This window comes from Armigeres subalbatus, chromosome 2, assembly GCF_024139115.2.
Source record: "Armigeres subalbatus isolate Guangzhou_Male chromosome 2, GZ_Asu_2, whole genome shotgun sequence".
In the NCBI taxonomy this organism is placed as follows: domain Eukaryota; kingdom Metazoa; phylum Arthropoda; class Insecta; order Diptera; family Culicidae; genus Armigeres; species Armigeres subalbatus.
The window spans coordinates 252820078-252845016 of NC_085140.1; the positions used below are offsets into that span (position 1 = coordinate 252820078).

Consider the following 24939-nt stretch of genomic DNA (forward strand, 5'->3'; position numbering starts at 1 on the left):
CTGCGAGGACTCCACGGAAGGAGAGTCCATGAAGGAGAAAGAGCTCCAAGCAGAGCTTGAAAGTTGCGGACTGAAGCCAGTAGCCGTGCACAAGATCGCTCGTCACGACAAGGCGAGGAGATATCGCTACCAGCTTTACCTGATCCAGGACCTGAAGCTGATTGGCGTTATAAATTACACTGTCGTTGACTGGGAGCGATATCGGACAGTGCACCGCGATGTCACGCAATGTACCAACTGCTTCAATTTCGGGCACGGCGCCAGGAACTGCTGCATGAAGCCGCGCTGCAACAAGTGTGGCGAACCCCATCCGACTGACGAGTGCCACAAAATGGAGGTGGCCGATCCCAAGTGCGCCAACTATGGCGATAAACATCGGGCCACCACAAATGGCTGCCCAAAGCGAGCCAAGTTCCTGGAAATCCAGAAGAAGGCTTCCACCAGTACCATTTCGAAGAAGAACCGTGTTTCTGTAATCAACGAGGTGAACTTTCCAGCCATCTCGGCTCGCCGTCGGGCGATTCCAATACTCCCACCGCTACAGCCGCACAAGCGACTGGCAGCGGCAGCTGCATCGGTCCAAGCTCCAGCATCGCTACACGGAGCTAGTGTATATGGGAATACTCATTGGGTTTGATATTTTGGGATCCGTGAAACTTGGAAAGTTGGAATTTGCTCAATTTGTTCAGTAGGTCTAAACTGGACTAGACCTGTAGCTGCCGCGCCACACCACTTCCAGAGGAATTTCTGGATGAACTTCTGGAGGAATTCCTGGGTGAGCTTTTGAAGGAATTACTGGATGAAGGACGGAGGAACTTCCGGAGAAATTCCCGGAGGAACTTCCAGAAAAATTCCCGGAGGAACTTCCGGAGGAATTCCCGGAGGAACTTCCGAAGGAATTCCTGGAGGAACTTCCGGAGGAATTCCTGGAGGAACTTCCGGAGGAATTCCTGGAGGAACTTCCGGAGGAATTCCTGGAGGAACTTCCGGAGGAATTCCTGGAGGAACTTCCGGAGGAATTCCTGGAGGAACTTCCGGAGGAATTCCTGGAGGAACTTCGGGGGAATTCCTGGAGGAACTTCCGGAGGAATTCCTGGAGGAACTTCCGGAGGAATTCCTGGAGGAACTTCCGGAGGAATTCCTGGAGGAACTTCCGGAGGAATTCCTGGAGGAACTTCCGGAGGAATTCCTGGAGGAACTTCCGGAGGAATTCCTGGAGAAACTTTCGGAGAGGAATTCCTGGAGGAACTTCCGGAGAGGTATTCCTGGAGGAACTATTGGAGAGGAATTCCTGGAGGAACTTCAGGAGAGCAATTCCTGGAGGAACCTCCGGAGAGGAATTCCTGGAGGAACTTCCGGAGGAATTTCTGGAGGAACTTCCGAGGAATTCCTGGAGGAACTTCCGGAGGAATTCCTGGAGGAACTTCCGGAGGAGTTCCTGGAGGAACTTCCGGAGGAATTCCTGGAGGAACTTCCGGAGGAATTCCTGGAGGAACTTCCGGAGGAATTCCTGGAGGAACTTCCGGAGGAATTCCTGGAGGAACTTCCGGAGGAATTCCTGGAGGAACTTCCGGAGGAATTCCTGGAGGAACTTCCGGAGGAATTCCTGGAGGAACTTCCGGAGGAATTCCTGGAGGAACTTCCGGAGGAATTCCTGGAGGAACTTCCGGAGGAATTCCTGGAGGAACTTCCGGAGGAATTCCTGGAGGAACTTCCGGAGGAATTCCTGGAGGAACTTCCGGAGGAATTCCTGGAGGAACTTCCGGAGGAATTCCTGGAGGAACTTCCGGAGGAATTCCTGGAGGAACTTCCGGAGGAATTCCTGGAGGAACTTCCGGAGGAATTCCTGGAGGAACTTCCGGAGGAATTCCTGGAGGAACTTCCGGAGGAATTCCTGGAGGAACTTCCGGAGGAATTCCTGGAGGAACTTCCGGAGGAATTCCTGGAGGAACTTCCGGAGGAATTCCTGGAGGAACTTCCGGAGGAATTCCTGGAGGAACTTCCGGAGGAATTCCTGGAGGAACTTCCGGAGGAATTCCTGGAGGAACTTCGGAGGAATTCCTGGAGGAACTTCCGGAGGAATTCCTGGAGGAACTTCCGGAGGAATTCCTGGAGGAACTTCCGGAGGAATTCCTGGAGGAACTTCCGGAGGAATTCCTGGAGGAACTTCCGGAGGGATTCCTGGAGGAACTTCCGGAGGAATTCCTGGAGGAACTTCCGGAGGAATTCCTGGAGGAACTTCCGGAGGAATTCCTGGAGGAACTTCCGGAGGAATTCCTGGAGGAACTTCCGGAGGAATTCCTGGAGGAACTTCCGGAGGAATTCCTGGAGGAACTTCCGCAGGAATTCCTGGAGGAACTTCCGCAGGAATTCCTGGAGGAACTTCCGCAGGAATTCCTGGAGGAACTTCCGCAGGAATTCCTGGAGGAACTTCCGCAGGAATTCCTGGAGGAACTTCCGCAGGAATTCCTGGAGGAACTTCCGCAGGAATTCCTGGAGGAACTTCCGCAGGAATTCCTGGAGGAACTTCCGCAGGAATTCCTGGAGGAACTTCCGCAGGAATTGCTGGAGGAACTTCCGCAGGAATTCCTGGAGGAACTTCCGCAGGAATTCCTGGAGGAACTTCCGCAGGAATTCCTGGAGGAACTTCCGCAGGAATTCCTGGAGGAACTTCCGCAGGAATTCCTGGAGGAACTTCCGCAGGAATTCCTGGAGGAGCTTCCGCAGGAATTCCTGGAGGAGCTTCCGCAGGAATTCCTGGAGGAACTTTCGCAGGAATTCCTGGAGGAACTTCCGCAGGACAACCTGTGCGACAGTATGGTTTTGGCCTCCTGAACAAAATTGTAAAAGACGACAGCTTTTTGAATCTTGCGAATTCCAAAATATTTGACCCAACGAGTATTCTCATATACACTAGCGTCGCCAAGCGGACGAGTTCCGAAATAATATAATCAGCGACAGTATGGTTGTGGCCTCCTGAACAAAATTGTAGAAGACGGCAGCTTTCTAAATCTTACGGATTCCGAAATATTTGACTCAAAGGGTATTCCCAAATACACTAGCGCCGCCAAGCGGACGAGTTCCGAGACAATATGATCCTCGACAGTATGGTTTTACACTCCTGAACAAGATTGTAGAAGACGTCAGCTTTCTAAATCTTACGGATTCCGAAATATTTGACCCAGCGATCTTTCTCATATAAACTAGCGCCGCCAAGCGGACGAGTTCCTAAATAATATGATCTGCGACAGTATGGTTGTGGCCTCCTGAACAAAATTGTAGAAGAAGGAAGCTTTCTAGATTTTATGGATTCCAAAATATTTGACTCAAAGGGCATTCATATATACACTAGCGCCGCCAAGCGGACGAGTTCCGAAATAATATGATCTTCAACAGTATGGTTTTGGCCTCCTGAACAAAATTGTAGAAGACGACAGCTTTCTAAGTCTTACGGATTCCGAAATATTTGACCCAGCGATCTTTCTCATATACACTAGCGCCGCCAAGCGGACGAGTTCAGAAATAATATGATCTGCGACGGTATGGTTTTGGCCTCCTGAACAAAATTGTAGAAGACGACAGCTTTCTGAATCTTTCGTATTCCGAAATATTTGACCCAACGAGTATTCCCATATACACTAACGCCGCCTAGCGGACAGGTTCCAAAATAATATGATCTGCTACAGTATGGTTTTACACTTCTGAACAAGATTGTAGAAGACGTCAGCTTTCTAATTCTTTCGTATTCCGAAATATTTGACCCAACGAGTATTCCCATATACACTAGCGCTGCCTAGCGGACGGGTTCCGAAATAATATGATCAGCGACAGTATGGTTTTACACTTCTGAACAAGATTGTAAAAGACGGCAGCTTTCTAAATCTTACAGATTTCGAAATATTTGACCCAGCGATCTTTCTCATATACACTAGCGCCGCCAAGCGGACGAGTTCGAAATAATATAATCAGCTACAGTATGGTTCTGGCCTCCTGAACAAAATTGTAGAAGACGGCAACTTTCTAAATCTCACGGATTTCGAAATATCTTACTAATATTAGCATGAACATCAAGCTGGTGAGCACCAACCACGCAATTTGTATGAAAATCACGACTTGCTCCGACGTTTGGAGGTCCACAGAGGTCATTTTTGGTTCGATCGGAGGTCTCAACATCTCAGACAAATCTTGATGGACGGGAAAATTTGTGAGTCCCTAAATTGTTCAAATCGGTTCATTAACGGCTGAGATATAGCGATTTGAAAATAGCGTTCCGACTGTTTGGGAGGCACGGTCGGAGGAGTGTTAATGCAGCATGCGACGAACCAGTGACGAATGCCACCCAATTGCGAAAATTATTATTAACTCTCTTGGCCCTGATAAGGGCCGAAAATTAGCTCCTTTCGGGGAACTGGTTGACCGAGGGGGTTTCTTTACTCGAAACCAAAACACACACACGCGATTTCTTCAAGAACATTGCAGTTCTTTCTCTTGATTTTCTTCAACTTGTTTCGGCCCGATACCAATGCCGGCCAGTCTCGGCTCTTCATTGATGCCGGCTAGTTTCGGCTCGACTCTGCTGCTGCTGCTGCGGCCGGTATCTCCTCGGCATTGCTGCGGTGTCGGGTCTGTAGAATGGGCTGCTTCTGGAACATTTTCTGCGGCTCTTCTGGCATGCTTTAGCTGATGGTGGCCTGAATGATGTTCGGAACAGAATGAGAAGGAAAAATTGCGTCACCCTCTTTTATGGCTTATTTTGGTGCGCAGTTGCAGCTTATCCGCTAGCGTCTGCACCCATCAGAATCAAGCGAACAAATGACGCGAGGAACAAGCGGCACCCATATTTATAGGTTTCAGTGCAGTCAATGTTTAGCTTCGAAAACAGTTTTAAGCCTATTGAAACAAGTTTTTCGGGTCATATCAAGTATGAATATGAAAGGCATACTTAAGATCTGTCGATTAAGGGGTTTTCCGAAGAGATCCGTTCACTGGGACAAATGCTATTATCATTCAATATCTTTCAACACAGCGTAACGCGGTCGATTTAGAAATATTGAAATGACACCCGGTATAGTGAAGAGAGACGTAAGTCCTACGTCAAAAAGACGTTCACAAAATTGTTGTAATATTCAGCGTATTAACGTTGATATTTAACGTGTATTTGCTTAGAATTTAGTTTTGGGTCGCGCGGATATGGCACAGAATGGATTTGCATGTCGCGCGGAAATGGCGTGGATTTGATTTTAGTCGGCGCGGAAAATATTTCAGGATCTCCGTAACAACCCTGCATTTTCTATCCCGAAGGGAATTGAAAGCTTTGATATTGATCTCTATCATTGGCTCTCTGAAGAACCGTTTGTTTTTTGGACATACATGCCGCATCATGTGGCTTTTCTTCAGCCTGTCTCGGCTCATCACCGATGCCGGCCGGTCTCGGCTCGACTCTGCTGCTGCTGCCGGTATCTGCTCAGCATTGCTGCTTTGTCGGGTCTGTAGGGTGGACTGCTGCTGTACTGGCTAGGTTTCGACTGATGATGGTGGCTTCGATGACTTCATTCCCTGCTAAAAGGTGTGAGTGCTGTTCAATCGATGATGCGGTTGCTTCGCTTGTCCAGTTCAGAATGAAAGGAAAAAATCGCGTTGCGCTATTTTATGGCTTCTCGGCAGACCCAGCGGCTGCTCATTCGCTGGTATCTGCACCACTCAGAACGTGGTAATTGAATGATGCAAGAATTATGCGGTACTCATATTTATAGGTTCCCTTGATCTCAATGTTTTTCATTGAAAACAGTTTCATGCCTATTGAAACAAGTTTTTCGGGTCTTATCAAGCATGGACATGAAAGGCATACTTGAAATCTATCGATTGAGCGGCTTACCGTAGAAATTCGTCCACTGAGACGAACGCTATTAACGTTTAAAATCTTTCAACGGGGTCGATTTGAATATTTTGAAATGACACCCGGTATAGTAAAGAGAGACGTAAGTCCTACGTCAAAAAACACCGCGCACCATTTCACATGAACATCCTTATTAATTATTTCCTTATACACTGGATTCTGTTTTTACACGATTTATATTTTCTCAATTTTCCACTCATCCTAAATGTTTAACGCATATCAATTATCATGTGATTTTTCTTTGATTTATCCTGGATTTTTTGAAACATGTTGCGAAGAGTTTGGTGGTAAATTGAAGTCACACGATAAAAAACACGAGCGAAGAAAAATCGTGTAAAAATAAAATCCTGTGTATTGCATTTCTAATGTTCAAAGTTTTGTCCTTACCATCACAACCATAAACACGCTCAATCCAAAAGCGAGTGAAATGAGAGTTTTATCACCAGCTGCATGTGTACAAGCTGCACAACCGAAGAAATTCAGAATGAAGATGCCTGAATTAAGTAGAGAATATTTATTACAAGATGCATACCTCTATCAATCCCACATGTTGTACTCACCGATAAACTCAGCTACCAGCGCCTTCCAAATACTGTTGGAAGATTTACCAGACAACTCATCCATCCCAAGCCTATACGAAGTTCCCATGTTTTATGTAGTTATGTACGATTATGCTTGATCTGGAAGATAAAAGGGTAACGAACCAAAAGAGTTAGTTAACGTTCATGACACATAAATCCAGAGTCGATCATTTTAATGGATATTTAATTCCTCTGTGGATGAAATGATGTCATTCAACACCTTCTCTTGTAAAATTGAAACTGTCTATTTTCAGTTCTTATTCGTTCAGTCATTAGAGATGTTTGTTGCTACGAGTTAAATTTGCATCATGAGACTAACATGACGCAATACAGATTTAAGAATGTAAAAGGTAACTTAATCTGTTTTGATGGACGTTCAAGATCAGCCCGCCCGTTTGATGGATGTTTCTCATTAATTCATTATTGTCGGAGAGAATTTCGAGAAGCTTCAATGCGGTGGAGTGTAAACAGACCAAGACACAATCCTTTGTGGTTTGATACAACATTTTTAAGGTCGCTGGGTTTGCTTTAAGATATATTTAAGGGCGCTGGGTTCGATTCCCGGTCCGGTCTAGAAAATTTTTGGATTGACAAATTTTCTCAACTGCCCTTGGCATAAAAGATTCATCGTATTAGCCTCATGATATACAACACACAACCAGGCATTGAGCACAACGACGACACAAGTCGTACGATAAATAATAACCAATACGAACTATCTATAAAAATAGTTTTTTTTTATTGAATATTACGCTTTAAAATAAAATATATTCAAAATTTAATACCATTTTAATTAATATTACACCTTAAGCACATGCGGGCCCTTCTTAGCCGTGCGGTAAGACGCGCGGCTACAAAGCAAGACCATGCTGAGGGTGGCTGGGTTCGATTCCCGGTGCAGGTCTGGGCAATTTTCGGATAGGAAATTGTCTCGACTTCCCTGGGCATAAAAGTATCATCGTGTTAGCCTCATGATAAACGAATGCAAAAATGGAAACCTCACAGTTAATAACTGTGGAAGTGCTTAATGAACACTAAGCTGCGAGGAAGCTCTGTCCCAGTGCGGGGATGTAATGCCAATAAGAAGAAGACCTTAAGCACATTTTTGAATTGACAGTCCTTTGAATCACACGAATTAAACTATTTTAATAAATAGGCGTTGGTTCTACTCGAAAGCCGAATGACAGATGTTTTAGATAAGTGCATGATATATAGTTCTATAGCAAAATTATCTTTTTTTCAAGTGTATAAATAATATAAATAGTGTATATATAATAAGAATATAAATAATCTTCTTTCGTTGAAATGTGGACTAACCCTCAAAATTCGTTCTAATAATCATCACTTAGCTTAGTTATTCAGTGATTGTATCTCATTCACACGCTTAACTAGCATACATTTTATTCATCGGCTACTTGACTTTGTACGCGCCAAATACGAGTTCTAGCCTTGATCACGCGTTGAAATCGGAACGAAACAGTGCGTCCAATCAAGGTACTGGGTATAGTCAGTAGGCAGACGACAGATGTCCACCTTGCTTATTGTGTAATGAACGTAAGGTGATTTGTTATTATCTTGTGATGTGATCAATTTTGCAGCCAGCTCATTTGCATTGAGGTAATCTTAGGTTAGTGGACTCATGATGTGATTTACATTTAATCAAAGGTTCAATCGAGTGCACATGGTTTAATGAATAAAAAATGCAAAATACTTTCGGGCAGTTAGGTTAATAGATCGACGCGCTGGGAACCTATATCATTCATGTTTAGACATCGAAGTGGCTATGCATATACCACGTGGACAGTTTGTTTTTCAAAAACTGATATGAACAATAATTATTGTCCACGTTGGGGAGGGGAATCTAAAACTCATCAAAACTTACTATTATTCGGCAACTCGGCCGTACGAAAACCATTTTTTTGTTAAATATCTTGGTTGTGCATATGCACAGCATATGTTTCGAAATGGACAAATTGATATGACAATGTGCACTCGCTTGGCTGTGGATATACAACAGTAAAGCAAATGTGGAGATTGGGCAAATCAAGCATCCGAAAGATATTCAATTTGCAAAAAGAGCTAACCGCGGTGGAGGTTGGTACTCGGATTCTGATGGCTTTTCCGCAAACGTGACCTTTAAGTGGTCTTGTTGTGTAGGGGTTATCACGCCTATCTAGAGAGTAGGAGGTTGAGGGTTCGAGTCCCTCCAAGACACGTGGATTCTTTTTCGCAAATTTCATATCAATTTGTCCATTTCGAAACATATGCTGTGCATATGCACAGCCAAGATATTTAACAAAAAAATGGTTTTCGTACGGCCGAGTTGCCGAATAATATGCAATTAATTGTCATCAAAACATGTCCTTGTGTAGACAACCCCTAAACGCGTTGGATATAATTATGAATTATTTGTTAATGGAAAATTCTGGCAGATTGATCCTGTTGAGATACAAGCGGTGCAACATTTTTTTTCGAGGAACACACTGGCCATAAATTAGCCTCTGAGACTCGTGAACGATGAAATCTTCTCATGTCAGAGTCATTGCAACCAAATTAGAATTGTGTTACGATGTTTTTGATTAAGTCCTAAATACTTATTTCTTAAATTTTACTATTGCAAATTTTAAATAAACAGGAATTTTCGGAAGCGCTATTGATGAGTAAATCTTGAACTTCGGAAATCTTGGACGCAGGAAAATCTGATAGAATTTATTAAGGAATCCATTGAAAAATATCGACTGAAGTTCATCAGCGGTTTATCTCTCGTAACCGTCTCAGGAAAGAACTACATAAAATTAATTATCTATAAAGTATTTGAGAAAAAAATGTTTTTATGGATCGAGCGCAGATTTGTTTAAGAATAAATGGCGAGGATTCGCTATTCTAAACGTGTGATCAATTGTTTTAAGTTGAAATTCAATACTATTGGAGTGATTCTCGCTGAAACCGGGCCACTATTTGCACGAGGTTCTTAAAATGCCTAAATTTATATTCTTTCGAAAGCTTTCGGCGAGTATATTAATTATTATTATTTATTCAGACTAAGGCCGAAGTGGCCTGTGCGGTATGTAAGAGTCTTCTCCATGGCTACATGGCTACACGTCGCCAACCACGCAGTCTACGGAGGGTCCGCAAGTCATCTTCCACCTGATCGATCCACCTTGCCCGCTGCGTACCTCGCCTTCTTGTACCCGTCGGATCGTTGTCGAGAACCATTTTCACCGGGTTATTGTCCGACATTCTGGCTACGTGCCCGGCCCACCGCAGTCGTCCGATTTTCGCGGTGTGAACGATGGATGGTTCTCCCAACAGCTCATGCAACTCGTGGTTCATTCGCCTCTTCCACGTACCGTCCGCCATCTGCACCCCACCATAGATGGTACGCAGCACTTTCCTTTCGAAAACACCGAGTGCGCGTTGGTCCTCCACGAGCATCGTCCAGGTCTCGTGTCCGTAGAGGACTACCGGTCTAATGAGCGTTTTGTAGATTGTCAGTTTGGTACGGCGGCGAACTCTATTCGATCGGAGCGTCTTGCGGAGTCCAAAGTGTGTACGATTTCCAGCCACTATACGTCTCCGAATTTCTCTGCTGGTATCATTTTCGGCAGTCACCAGTGAGCCCAAGTACACAAATTCTTCTACCACCTCGATTTCGTCACCACCGATGCCAACTCGCGATGGGTGGCTCACATTGTCTTCTCTTGAACCTCTTCCTATCATGTACTTCGTCTTCGACGTGTTGATGACTAGTCCGATCCGCTTGGCTTCCCTCTTCAGTCTGATGTAGGCTTCCTCCATCTTCTCAAAGTTACGTGCCATAATATCTATGTCGTCGGCGAAGCCAAATAGCTGGACGGACTTATTGAAAATTGTACCACTCGTGTTAATCCCTGCTCTTCGTATTACCCTTCCAATGCGATGTTGAATAGCAGACACGAAAGAGGATCACCTGGCCGTAGCGCTCTGCGGGTATCGAAGGTACTCGGGTATGCCCCTTAAACTGGAACGACGCACATCACCCGATCCATCGTCGCTTTTATCAACCGTGGCAGCTTATCCGAAAATGCGTTTTCGTGCATTAGCTGCCATAGCTGGTCCCGATCGATTGTATCATATGCGGCTTTGAAGTCGATGAATAGATGATGTGTGGGCACGTTGTATTCGTGGCACTTCTGCAGTACTTGGCGAATGGCGAACACCTGGTCCGTGGTGGAGCGTTCGCCCATAAAACCCGCCTGGTACTGCCCCACGAACTCCCTTGCAATTGGTGCTAGTCGACGGCATAAAATTTTTTTGTAGATGGGACACACGACACCTTCCATCCACTCCTGCGGCAAAATTTCCTCCTCCCAAATCTTGGTAATGACCCAGTGCAGCGCTCTAGCCAGTGCCTCACCACCGTGTTTAAATAGCTCTCCTGGTAGTTGGTCAACCCCAGGGGCTTTGTTGTTCTTCAGCCGGCCAATCTCCTCCTGGATTTCTTGGAGATCCGGAGCCGGTAGAATTATGTCCTGCGCGCGTTCCTCCAGGTCCATCACCATACCGCCATCTTCGTCTGCCACATCGCCATTCAGGTGCTCTTCGTAGTGCTGCCGCCACCTTTGGATCACCTCACGCTCGTTCGTAAGAAGGTTCCCGTTTATGTCCTTACACATATCGGGCTGTGGCACGTGGCCCTTACGTGAACGGTTTAACTTCTCATAGAACTTTCGTGTGTTATTAGCGCGGTACAGTTGCTCCGTTTCTTCACGGTCTCGATCTTCCTGCTGGCGCTTTTTCCTCCGGAAAATCGAGTTTTGTCTGTTTCGCGCCTGTTTATATCGTGCCTCGTTCGCCCTCGTGCGGTGTTGCAGCAATCTCGCCCATGCTACATTCTTCTCTTCTACTAACTGCTCACATTCGCCGTCATACCAGTCGTTTCTCTGATCCGGGGGCACCGTGCCAAGTGCAGCGGTTGCGGTGCTACCAATGGCGGATCGAATATCTCTCCAGCCATCGTCAAGAAACGCTGCGCCTAGCTGTTGGGAGTGCCACTTCCAGCTGCTGCGCGTAGTCTTGGGCGAGTCTACCTTCTTGTAGCCGCCCAATATTAAGCCGCGGCGTCCGACTTCGACGCGTGTTGTACACCTGGCTGCGAAGTTTATGCATCGTTGGCGGTTGTCATTCGATACGGTGTGCAGACTATCCGGTCCGATGACCGGTCTATACATTTCCTCCCTTCCTACCTGTGCGTTCATGTTACCGATGACGATTTTGACGTCCCGCAGTGGGCATCCATCGTATGTCTGCTCCAGCTGTGCGTAGAACGCTTCTTTCTCGTCGTCAGGTCTCCCTTCGTGTGGGCAGTGCACGTTGATGATGCTATAGTTGAAGAAACGGCCTTTAATCCTCAGCTTGCACATCCTTGCGTTGATTGGCTGCCACTCAATCACGCGTTGGCGCATCTTACCCAGCACTATGAAGCCGGTTCCCAGCTCGTTGGTGGTGCCACAGCTTTGGTAGAAGGTAGCCGCCCGATGCCCGCTTTTCCACACTTTCTGTCCTGTCCAGCAAATCTCCTGCAGCGCCACGACGTCGAAGTTGCGGGGATGTAATTCATCGTAGATCATCCTGTCGCAACCTGCGAAACCTAGCGACTTGCAGTTCCATGTTCCAAGCTTCCAATCGTGATCCTTTATTCGTCGCCTAGGTCTCTGCCGATTATATCGAGTCGCATTATCTCTTATATTGTTCGTAATTATTGGTTTTCCAGGCGGCTTATTGGGCCTGCGCAAACCTCCTGTCTCGCCGGAGGGCCATCGTGTAAGGGCTGTTTAGCGTCCCACCTAACACCAGGACTTGGGCTTGTGCGCTTTGAGCGGCACACGGTCGCTTTGGCGGAGCCTACGTGCGGATACATGCAGCTTTTTATAGAGGTTTAACAGGGCCCACTGTCAAACCCCACCACATCCTAGGCAGGCGCCACAACTCGCAGATGGCCTGGGGAGGGATCGTCAAGCCCTTGGACATAGTCCCTGCTGCGAGTATATTAAGGATCCGAGTTAAATTCTTCAGAAAGATGAACCCCTCGTTAGTTATACACGAAATCATTTTAATGGACAACCCGGTTTTGTCATTTTTCGACTCACCAAAACTGTCAAAACTCCAACATTTCTCAACTGATCATAGAGATCATGCATATCGTTGGAAAGAGGAAGAGTGTACGTATAACTAACGAGGGCCTCATCTTTCTGAAGAATTCAACTCGGATACTTAATATACTCGCCGAAAGCTTTCGAAAGAATATAAATTTAGGCATTTTTAAGAACCTTGTGCAAATAGTGGCCCGGTTTCAGCGAGAATTACTTATTGTTTTTTTGTAATGTGAAGTCAAGTGTAAAAAATTAAACTTAGTTTCAAATTATATTTGTCATTTTTTCTATAACATAGTTTTCAATGGATTTATCACGAAATTTATCAATCCTAGTGATTTATTATGGGAATAGCTTTCATTGTGATGGACGATGTGCAGAGGCGCGTGATCGGGTGATGGCCGATCAATTAGAAAAAGTGCATGTTGAGGATCAAAGACTGGTTAAACCGGTTAAACCTTAGCATAATCAAACTCCATAGCCCACACTCCACTGCACTCACGATGATAAGGACGCATTCTACGCATACCTCGAACGTATTCATGACAGCTGCTAAGCCATGGCGTCAAAATCATCATATGAGATTTAAACGCTCAGGTTGGGCAGGAGTAGGGTTCCTAGTACCGAACCTTTTACGCAGTACCGGTACTACGGTACTAAGAAGTCCAGTACTGGTATTACCGAGAAAATATCGGTACTGAAGTATTTTTATCATCAATTTTCCTTCTTCGTTCAATCGATTACAGAGTTTCCTATTGATTTGGGTACGGGTTCAGTCCTGTAATATAATGATTATTTACTGTTTTTTAACTATCTACAATCTCAAACACCATCTATAATACTCCAACGGGGAGCACCCCTGGCGGTGTGAGCTCCCCCAATACCGAAGACCTGTATGCGTTCCTTTGGCCAGCTCAGGCATTGAAAAAAAATCAGTTCACGAGTAAAAATCGGTTTATTCTATGTTAACTTGATGATCAATAGCATGATAGGCGTTGAACAATCTGACTCACTGAATAATGACGTTCATCGCCCAAACACCATTTGATCATTATCGCTCTTTATTCAAAACTTGCTGAGTGAGGGAAATCATCTACGAAAGTGAAGTGAACAAGTACGAAATTGTATGGAAAATACGATTCTTAGGTTTTTGAATAAATAATATAGAACATTTATACTAAATGGTATTTTGGTTGTTCATGGTTTTCTGCATGATTTATAGTTCTACAACATATTGATCAGACTGATCAGAGTGATTGAGGCTCACCTTTTTGGTCAAATAATTCCCGAAATACGGATTCAAATGTTTTATTTATCTTAAGTCATCGATGATACTGCATCCACAAAGAATATAATAATAATATATATATATATATATATATATATATATATATATATATATATATATATATATACACACTTAAAATAAATCGCCGAATTCGGTAAAATTTTACCGAAATCTCAACAGCAGAACTGTTCGGTAAATAATTTAACTGATTTTCGGTGATTTTGACAGTTGAGCAATGGAAAAAGTTACAAAACATCTGTAAAATAAATTACCGAACAGTTCTGCTGTTGAGATTTCGGTAAAATTTACCGAATACGGTGAAATGAGTTAAGTGTGTACAGTTGAGAATAAAATGTGTCAATCGGTTGATTTGATGAATGATTTTCGAATATGAATTTGCTTCCACGATCCCCTGTCGCGGGATACGGTGTTAGAAAAGAGTGAAAATAAAGCACGCATAGAAACACATGAATAATTAATATTATTAATTTACACTCTATAATATATAGAGTAATGTAAGTTGAATTTTCAACGAAAATGGTCATTTGAAAAACCTCAAAATGAATCGAAGCATTTTGGAAAATCTATTTTTGGTTAGGCTGAGTAAAATTTTCTGGAGTTTTCTGGATATTTATCAATGATTTCTACGCTCTTATTCCGACTGATACGAGAGGAGAGTTGTACAAAAAATCCTGAAAATATATGAATTTACGAATAAAATTTGGAAATGTGTTAAAAATATAAGGAGAGAAATGCTTTAGCAGCCCCCGTATTTTCGTCCCAACTTTTTTTATTCGGATGCAAATATGCAAAACGTTATTTATGTTGTGGAAGGGAAGAGGAGGTGCTGTCCATGGGGAAATTCTCATGCCACAATTTGTTTTTTCTTAGCGGGTGTAAAAAACTGCGACCCAGCGTAATTCAATCTTGGATCTAGATATAGTGCAGCTCGTAAAGCATGGCTTTCTTGTCACGTTGCTCTAACGATGTCACGAGGGATTGCTTAAAAACGTTGTCATCTGTTACGCAAAAGATTTGCGACTTCTGGATATCATATTCCGTAGTAAGCTTGAATACTCTTTGTAAAGATGTTCACCAGTATGCCGCTCAAAAAGCTCAATAACACCTAAAATAAAGCAATTGTAGAACCAAATTTTGTATCTGTAACTGGATTCCCAAGTTTCATTAACTAGTATTCTGGATGGTGTAGGGCTTTAAATTGACGTGTGAAGTTTGAGGCATTGAAAGTACATTGAATGAACAACCATTAACTCCACATTGTGTACCAAGATTCGGGATTTCAACTGTTGCTTTTCTTAGAACCGCTTCTCGGTGGCAAATCAAATTTCATAACATTTTGAAAACTGTGCACCTCTGTGCACTAATCACTTCATTATAGGCAAGCTCACTTGGATTCAGTCAGCCGATCTTTCCAACTCATTGTTTATCATAGCAACGAGCATTACTGATCAATGATGGGAAGCTAATTGAGTGGACACGTTTGATCACAAATCGTGGATACTATGATCACGAGAGGTCAATGCTCATTGTGCTCACTCAGATCTTCAATGCCTGGGCCAGTCGACGTCGATCCAAAGATTCTGATAACCGATTTTCAATGCACTTAAGCTACTCAGCTTCCAATTTAGTCGTTGAGCCATTCAGCGATCGACTTGGATGATTCCCGACGATGGAGCTATCCTTTTCAGACGAGAAGTTCCCGACAGCGGGAACTCTCCCGCAACCGGCTATGATACCATACTCTGCGACTACGCACTCGCCGCAAGCTGACGACATTTGCGACTTTGGTAGTTGCGGTTTGGTTTCCCGTTCATTATAGACATGTGTCATCCACAGCGATGCACTCCGCATGTCTCCAACATTGCACAACACTCCGCTTCAAACCGGGGACATGTGGGCATAATGTGCTCAGCCGTTTCCGTCACGTCTGGACGTTAAGAATAGGAGGCAAAAGCTGCATGTTCGAACCTGTGCAAGTACCACCTGAAGCTCAGCTTATCGTCGAGCATCACCACCAATTGCTTAAGCGACTATCATCTCCGTTTTATGATGCGCCAGCTGTAGCTTCTTGCTTCACCATTCTTCGGTGAGACTGATCTATTAGGCTGCTGCTAATTTGACCTCCTCGATGGACTCTCCGTACACTGTCATCGCTGCGTCATCGGCGAATTCCACTAGCTTGATTCCTGGTGGGAGCTTCATCCTCAGCACAGCACACCATGGTACATCTCGTTCCACAGCAGTGGACTCAGGGTTTGCTCCCTGTGGGAGACGTGTCGGGGTGATGGCGCTACCCAAGCAAAGGCTGATAACTTAAATGATATAGAACTGATAACAAAATAAGTTATAAGTTAGAAATTTGGTCAAGCCCTCTGCTGTTTAGTGGATAAGTACTAGATTGTGGAAGTAGCTTTCAAGGATCATGTACAGCCCTACAGGTTCTCCCAGCCGAAGAAATGTGTTTGCCATCTCCGCCTAGATGTAACTTGTAACTGAAAGTGACGTTCAGACGTATGTCAACGTGAACGTCTACACGTCCCAAACTAGCTTACCGTTTGAGTTATTTATTTTTTCCAGTTCATAGTGCAAGGATTGAGTTAATAAATAGGGAAAAGGATTTCATGGGGCAGAATAAAACGTTCGGGCCCATTGTCAACATGCGCTTGGGGGGTGTGGGACGTGAGGGGCTACTGTTCAATACCGCCGATAGCCTGCTGCTAGTTGGACACGAATACAAGGGCTCAGCGATGCGTCGAGACTTCTTTTTGGCGGGTTGGACCGCAGGCGGGACAGGATCATGGCTTCGCGAAGTGGACAGCCGGTGGGACCGCATGTGTTCGCGGGTTTCGGCTATAGGATACTGACTTCGCGGTGTGAACAGCTGGCGGACCGTAGAGATTGAACACGAGGATGATGGCTTTGCTATTTGTCGAGGTTTCTTTCCGCAGGTTGGGTCATCGGCGTGTGTATTGCACAACCTATCGCTCCGAAAATGTTTAGTTTGTTAACGGGGTAATCGTCACCACTTAACGAGGTTTCTTTGCAGGTCTTACGTTTTTTCGGTAATTTACCCTTTCGATGGTTGAAAGCCGCTCACCGAGCGCAATCTGCGAACACAAGTGGCTATACAAGTTCGCACTCGATCACCGTACCACGTGAGTAGGTAGCTATTTCTTACATGGGAGAGCAGTTCGTGGGTCTTTTTCGACGGCTATCTAATCACGACTCCTGGACAGGGATTGAATCCTAATGAGAAAGAACAAGTCTCTCATTTATCATCTCTGTATACATATACGATATGTAGCATACCGCGAGAGACTTTTTTTGCAAGCTGTCATGATAGAGAACTGATTCGGGAGGCTATACCACCTCATGATAAAATTATTTTAGAAAGCTCCAAATGCAGGGAGCACTGGTTCTGACGATGCATTTCAACTTGTTCTACACAGCTGTGCAGTAACCAACACGAAAGGAGCGAAAACAAAGCGAGAACCACCATTTTTCTGTGGGGGCTGCCTATCCGATTCTGTTTTTGCCTCGTTATCTATTGAGAGCGATTTCTACAAACCCGGCTCCTGGATCAGTCGATAGTATCATCTTTGGATCCCCGGCTATTTCTCTTCTCTAATCCCAGTAGCTTCCATATGGTGTCTATTAGACAGAATAGTCTGTGCGCTTAGGGGTCTCCTTGCGTTTTGCCAGGCTTCGGTAACAGGAGCAAAAGATGCTTCTTCCTTTTGTATATTAGTTGTTAATCTTTCTAACACGGGAAAAGGGAGGATGAATAAAAAATACGTTGTTTCAGTTGTGGGCTATAGTTGTTTCAGGTTGTGGGTAAAGTTACAGACTCATCTGTAGATTTATTTATCAACTTCATGGAACCGACGATCATCGACCGCGAGGTACGAAGTGCAACGAATATGGACATTCGTTCGGTCACCGCAATGTGCAGGGTGTAATTCAAGACACAACAGTTCTTCCCCTTTTAATTAAAATTAACACATTTGTATTTGACCTTTGTCAACAGACTTAGGAGGGAAAACATCAACATTTCATATGAATCATTTAAAACATTCGTTTGATAACATATTACATCGAAAAAATAACTTAAAAGGATATTTCATTATTTTCAAATCTTTCGAATTATCTAAAATATCATTAGTCCATAGAAATCTTTCAAATGTTACTGAGCCTCCATTTGGAGTTCGACTTTCTTTTATCAAGAATTGATTGCTAAACATTACTTCACTAAGATTTAACCAATTCGTTTTAATCATTGATTTTCTATCATCAAATACAATATTTTGATCACAGGTCCACGCCTTAGCACACAAACCTAGTCTTTTTCCTTTAAAAGACAAAACATCTCCATAAAAATCTAGCCTCAACATTCGTAAGAACATATCTTCATCCATATCTTCATAATTAATTTTAATTAGGACCTTTCCCTTCTTATTGACTAGCATTTTAACATAATATACACTAATCAATTGATTACAGCAATAACTTTCAAACAATCCTAGTGGGTAAGTACCCACAATTTGCTTCACATTAAATGTAACAAAACAATAAAACTCGATTTTCCTCATGGCCAATTCACGTCGTTTAGCGCTAATATTCTTCACATGCAAGCTACAAATGTGATAATTTACCACTCTCATAATACCAGTCATTTGAAAACTAAAAACATTTGTTTCTCTACAATCAGTTTCATTAGAAACTTCGTTAATTATCAAATAACTATTTTGAATCCGGCAATTATCCACACACAAAACACCTAAAGAAAGGGAACATTGAAATCTTTTGTTATCTCCTCTGCCTGCTATCCTCGCGCGTTGAGGATTTTCATAATCCGATTGATACCACGCCATACTAAGGGATAAACCAGGCATCAACATTAAACTAAGTTCACTAACCACTTTCACCTGCTTATTTAGCAACTGCATATCTATGCCAAATTTGTATTCAGTTTTATTATAATGAACTATTATTATAGTATATCACGAATTAAAGATATTTGTTATAGGATTTTTAGTAAAAAAAACACTATGTCTGACTAATAAGCCTCGTTTGGATCAACATGCAGTTATCGTATTTACAAAACAGAGTACTGAAAACTATATCAAAAGTGCTATTCAATGCAATATACGACAATCGGAATAGCTAAATGAACACAACTCGCTTGTATTGTTCTTTATTCTCTGCCACAAATCAGTTGGAAACTATCTCGTTGGATTCAGCCTGTGCACCGAACAAAACGGCTCAAATGTCTAAAGTGATAAAAGCACTACTCTTCTTGAGTTATACACTACGTCAGGTTTGTATAGCGAATTTAATACACTTCGCGCTGTATATCTTCAGTTTTAGTATGCCCGAAATTATATGCGATGAATTACTGCCAAAGCATAATCCTTCGATGATAGGTGGAGCTTAAATTCGATCAACACAATCTTTTCTTTGGCCATAACGTAATTGCCAATCGTTATCATCAAGTTTGGATAGTTTATCCTCGTCGCCACTTTTGTATATTAGTTGTTAATCTTTCTAACACGGGAAAAGGGAGGATGAATAAAAAATACGTTGTTTCAGTTGTGGGTAAAGTTACAGACTCATCTGTAGATTTATTTATCAACTTCATGGAACCGACGATCATCGACTGCGAGGTACGAAGTGCAACGAATATGGACATTCGTTCGGTCACCGCAATGTGCAGGGTGTAATTCAAGACACAACACTTCCATATATAAGAGAATTTCCGCTCATTCAAGCACCTGTGCATTGCTGACCAGAACATGTCCAGATTTGTCTTTATCACCCGCAAAAGCGAATGACCGTTAAAAAGTGTGAAACGAACAATCAGAGTGCGCCAGTGACAAGTCGGTTCGTCGGTGGTTATAGGATGAGCCGTGGTGCGGGAATAGTACTTCAATGTAGTTTACAGCCTCGTTGGACATCGCTGGGGAGGTGTCAGTGTTTCTTTTGGTTTGGCCATCACCACCCAATAGACGTTTCCATATGGGTTCAAGTTATCACATTCTGTCGAAGCAGACTTTTTTGGTCTCTTTAATGGTCTAGTTTTGGGCCGCTTTGAATACCTCGATGCGTTCTTCCCTCACTTCCGCTGAGCGAACTTTTGCAATATTTAAGGCAGGTTGCTCGAAGAGCTGCAATTTCTCTCTTCACCAATATACCGGTGATCTGTAATTCCGCGGTCGCGCCCTCCTGGGCAAGGTAGTCACACGCTCGTGACAGAACCAGTTCTTTACTGCTCAGACTTCTCGTGTTTTCCTCCAGATCCATAGCTTCACTGAACATCAAAAATGAACAAACTTCCACGCATAAAAAAAATAAACGAGATACCTTCGAGGTGGTCGAGGAATTAGTCTACCTTGGATCTTGAATCCTAGTACGGGCTCCAGAGGAAAATAGAAAAAAATCAAACCTAAACTAAATGTGAATGTGCTCTACGGACATAAATCTTGGACCTTGGACCTTGAGGAGGACTTCGAGGTGGACAAGCAAGAGAATGGTATGTGGCGGCGAAGGGAAAACCACGAGTCCTTCTAACTCGACGAACCATGTATTCAGAAGGTGGTAAAAGTTGGAAGTATCCGATGGCCATGGTATGTTACAAGAATACTGGATGGTGTTTCCTACCGATCCGGTAGATACAAGAATGCATGGAGCACAGCGAGCAAGTTGGGCTGACCAGGTACAACACGATTTGGCGAGCATATATGATGGAACCGAAATTGGAGAGATGTGGCTTTGAACTGTGTATTTGGTGTCAAACTGTTGATTCAATGTTACCAGTCTTGTGACTTTTCTGATGAAAAGTGACCTTTCAGACAAACTTCATGAATGTAATCTTTTTTTTAACCAACTACAACTATTATCAACTTTCATTTATGGCACATGGTGCTCTCTAGAATCGAAACGTAGTCAAGGTAGTAAACAGAAAATAATATTATTATTCGGAATTGAATTCCTTGGACGACCTAACATTCCGATTCGTGAGAACGATGACCCATTTATTCAACTCTAGAGCGATTGTTCAACCCCGTTGTCGGTACAGGTAAAATGGATCAAATCAGTTTCAATCAACTGGCAATGGTACATGAAAATGTCATTGACAAGTTCATCCTGAAGCGAAAACGAGCATAAATATTTACGCAAGCTTGTTTGTATGCACCGCACGGTTTTGTTGGTGGCCGTTTTGCCATCTTCGAATGCACCACGTTATTGATCTACCAACGGCTTTACAGGTAAGTAACTTTACAAGTAAGGTAAGGCACCCCATAGTATTACTATGCAGGTACGTGTGTGATGATCATCAACAAGTACCTATGCCATCGGTATTATTGACGTGAATTATCACATCCTTAAACGATAATTGGCATCATCTTCTAAATGTAGCTAACCGGGTGAAGGTTTGCTGCAGTAATGGGCTGAAGTGTGTATGCGAACGTCTGCTTAGTTTTTTTTTTTCATTCTAGAGCGAGCCGTAATCTCGTATCATAAACAGTCGGTATAGGAATGTTTGCGCATTCGAAATGGAACAAGAGAAAGATGATAGTCAACTGATAAAACGAATTGGTAGTCGGGGTTGCCGGAGATGCACCTCCTACGCCAATGCCGTCAGCCTCAGCACGATCAATTTAAAATTCAGAATTTGTGAAACACGCTAGCTAGGCATTACGTATTTTGAGACCGAGACAAGTTCTGAGCGCGAAGGTGCTGGAGTATGTGCAGTTAGTGGTTAATTGGAAAATTGTTCTGTCCCCTGCCGACAGATGTGCTCATCACTGGTAGTATCTTCAACGAGATATTATTGATATGAAAAAAAGTTGCTCCATATTACACAAATTCAAGCCCTGCAGCGAATGTTTCAGTAAATATGATCGCAAACAAACAAGTGCTTCGGATTGCGTGCAGCCAATTCGCTGGCAAATAAACTATATTGCGGTTGTAGATAGTTTAATCCAATTACGCAATTGTGTTTATCAATGGGAGTGCATGTGGCAGCAATACAATTTGCACACTCGACGACTAAGTATCTACTTGTGGTTTACTTTCCGAGTATTATGGGATTGCTGGAGGATGACTCGATATCTTCAGGGAATGTGTAACACTAATTAGAGGCTAAACAATTACACGAGGAGAGGGAAAAAGTTGTTGGGAGAAACAATCGATGTGGATTTTCCATCGGCTGTATCATTCATTACTCGTAATGTTAATCATAGCAGAAAATGATACCTGTTTGATAACAATCACACAGTATGGTTAAAATTGATTATTTTTTAATGATGTGATTTTTTTATTTAGAGTGATGATAACTCAGAATCAATTAACTGCATAGTTTTCATCTATGCATTCATATGACTAATTGTGGAATAACTTGACTGTGCAGCGTGGATGAATATTAGAGTGGGGCGCAGTTGTATGGAAAAGTATATGTCAGTCAAGAAAATCAGTGAAATTGTCCAGTTGCCTTACTGAAGAAACGTTTAATACAATGAAGCACGAATGCTCAAATTGCCATGTTTGGAGTAATTGTTACAGGAAACTTACTCCTAAACTGTATGATTATGCAGCGGAAAGGAGAATAACCAATAAAGCATCCGCGAGGAAGCAACCAATCGGTCCCAAATTCTGCACAGTTGTTCAGGACCCAGAATGGTTTCGAAAAATCATTGATTTGAAAAAATGACCATGACGCCCCACTCTAATGAATATGCACAGAACAGAATATGTATTGAGATGAACGTCTAGACAATCAAAAACTGAAGCTGGAATGTTAGGGAAAATTAGCGATATTCGATTTGCGTCAGGGAAAAAAAACACAAAACCCATTTTTTTCTAGTGAAATATTAGAAACCTAGCTAGATAACGTATTGCACATTTTTTTTAAATAAGCTTTCTGCTGCATGCATATATTGCACCATATGCACTTTTATTCCACAAATTTCGTAACATCTTCTTCAGTATTTCATTATTTTTTCAAATATTCCGACCTATCATTTTCATTTACCATTTTCACTGTTGCAAGTTACGCCATGCGGGTAGTCAAAAGAGCTTATTACAGTTTTGAAGTTTTGTTGTTCAGTTCATACAACTTTTAATAAGCAGTTTTGTTTATTAATTTAATTTTTGTTGAGTGTTGAGCTTTGAGAACTACCCGCCTGAGTATTTTTATGCTGAAATTAACTAAGAACTATTTAAGCATGTAGCTTGAAAACGATAAAACATTTTCTATTCTTGCAATCACATACTAAAGTTTGATAACCTTAATGTCTAGATTGAAAAAATAACGACCAGCCATGGAAAATGCATCTGAATGGGATCAAGTCAAAGTGTTGCAAGTTACCCCGTTTGACGGTATTGTATTCTTGAGTAAAGATTTCTTTACTTTCGCTTTCTTGGCCATACTTTTGGATTGACATTGTAGCCCGGTGACCTTAGCTAACCTTTCTCTCATATGGTTTCACACAATCAGAAAAAAATGCAGCTGTTTATTTGAACTGTTGGTTTTTGGCCAAAAAATGTTTAGTATCCGGATAAAAAATATATATACATACATATTTGATTTTAAACAAAAACACTCATGTTATTATATTTGATACTGCCTTCCATCTTCTCATATCATCTTTTCAGGGTGTCTACTACCTGGAAAAACCTGGAAAACCTGGAATTATCAGGGAATTTCTCCCCACCTGGAAAATACCTGGAATTATCAGGGAATTCCTGACATAAATCAGGGAAATTTCAAACCCGGTAATCATGAGTGAAATTCATTCAAAAGATGAAAAAAAAACATTAAAAACGTTTGAATAAATATACCAATCAAATCTCCCTGTCCATGGATGATGGGATCGACGGTGGTTCGTCAAGTATCTCGGTGTAGCATGAATTATTGGAGTTAAACTAAATTCATTCTCAATAAATGTTGTTCTTTGTGTTGCGTTCGCATTATTTAATATTTTTTAGATCCATAACAATTTTCCAATCACATGCATATTTTTATATTGTGAAACATACATACAATTCTTGATTAATTGTAATTTACAATTCTTAATTACCTAAACAAAATAGTTTGAACCTTGACGCTCCACGCCCCTAATATGCGCATTAAACACTGGCACATCCTTTATCGTCAGCAGACTATGCGTAAGATTAGAGGTGCCGGCAGGGCCCAGTACGAGTCTTTACTAACCATATACACAAATAAGAAAGACTTCGGAAGCTAACGATCATCCGCTGTAGCTCTTAGGAGTAGTAATAATTGTCTTAATAGTTAATATATTTTTCGTTGTAATAGCAGTAGCTGTAGTAGTATTACCAGTAACTTGTAGCAAAAAATTAAGTAGAAACTGCCTCTATTAGCGTAATGATCTCAGGCCGAATTTCTTTTAGTAGAGTGTATTCTCGTTGAGATTTTAAAATTCATTCTACAAACATTTTAAAATTAACAAAAATTTCAAACTCTAGGTAACTTGAAATAATATTGTTTATATTTATATTATCATTGAACTATTTATTGTGCCAAAAATGTGTTTATGTATTGTGTTGTGTATGAAAAGCTAAAGATGAACTTTTATTTCCGAAGGCAAGGTACAGCGTAGGTGACCCTTCGGAGATTGGTATAATACCAATGGTATTAGATGGGAATAATGGAAGTTTAGTGAACTAACAGTTGACGCAACATGATTCGCAAATATTATAGACTTAAACTGAATAACGTGAGGTATAGAAAATGACTGAGACAGATAGGTGATGGGTGAATTGAACAGGGTGAGATGAAGTGACATCGTGTGAAATGTTTGACTTATTGGGAAATAAACTTTTCAAACTTACTAACACTTGTACCCCTGGCTTTGCTACAATAGGTTGAACTCATATGGCTCGACGATGCAATTCTCAAAATTTCTTTTTTATATTATGATACGTTTTCCAACAACAGATTATATTGAAAAAATACTGACTATTTATTTAACTCATATAACTTTAGCATCGGACGTTACT

The 24939-nt window shown here is 42.3% G+C and overlaps 1 protein-coding gene across 1 annotated transcript in view; it reads right to left on the bottom strand.

Annotated features, from left to right (window-relative positions):
* LOC134212078 (aquaporin AQPAe.a) overlaps nucleotides 1–24939 on the bottom strand; it is a 75043-nt gene that overhangs the window by 21297 nt on the left and 28807 nt on the right. Inside the window, exons 2-3 of the mRNA XM_062689591.1 lie at nucleotides 6457–6576; nucleotides 6284–6390 (exon numbers count right to left, since the gene is read on the bottom strand). Coding sequence (XP_062545575.1) covers nucleotides 6284–6390; nucleotides 6457–6544 — 195 coding nt within the window. The 5' untranslated portion in view covers nucleotides 6545–6576. The remainder of the gene's footprint in view (nucleotides 1–6283; nucleotides 6391–6456; nucleotides 6577–24939) is intronic.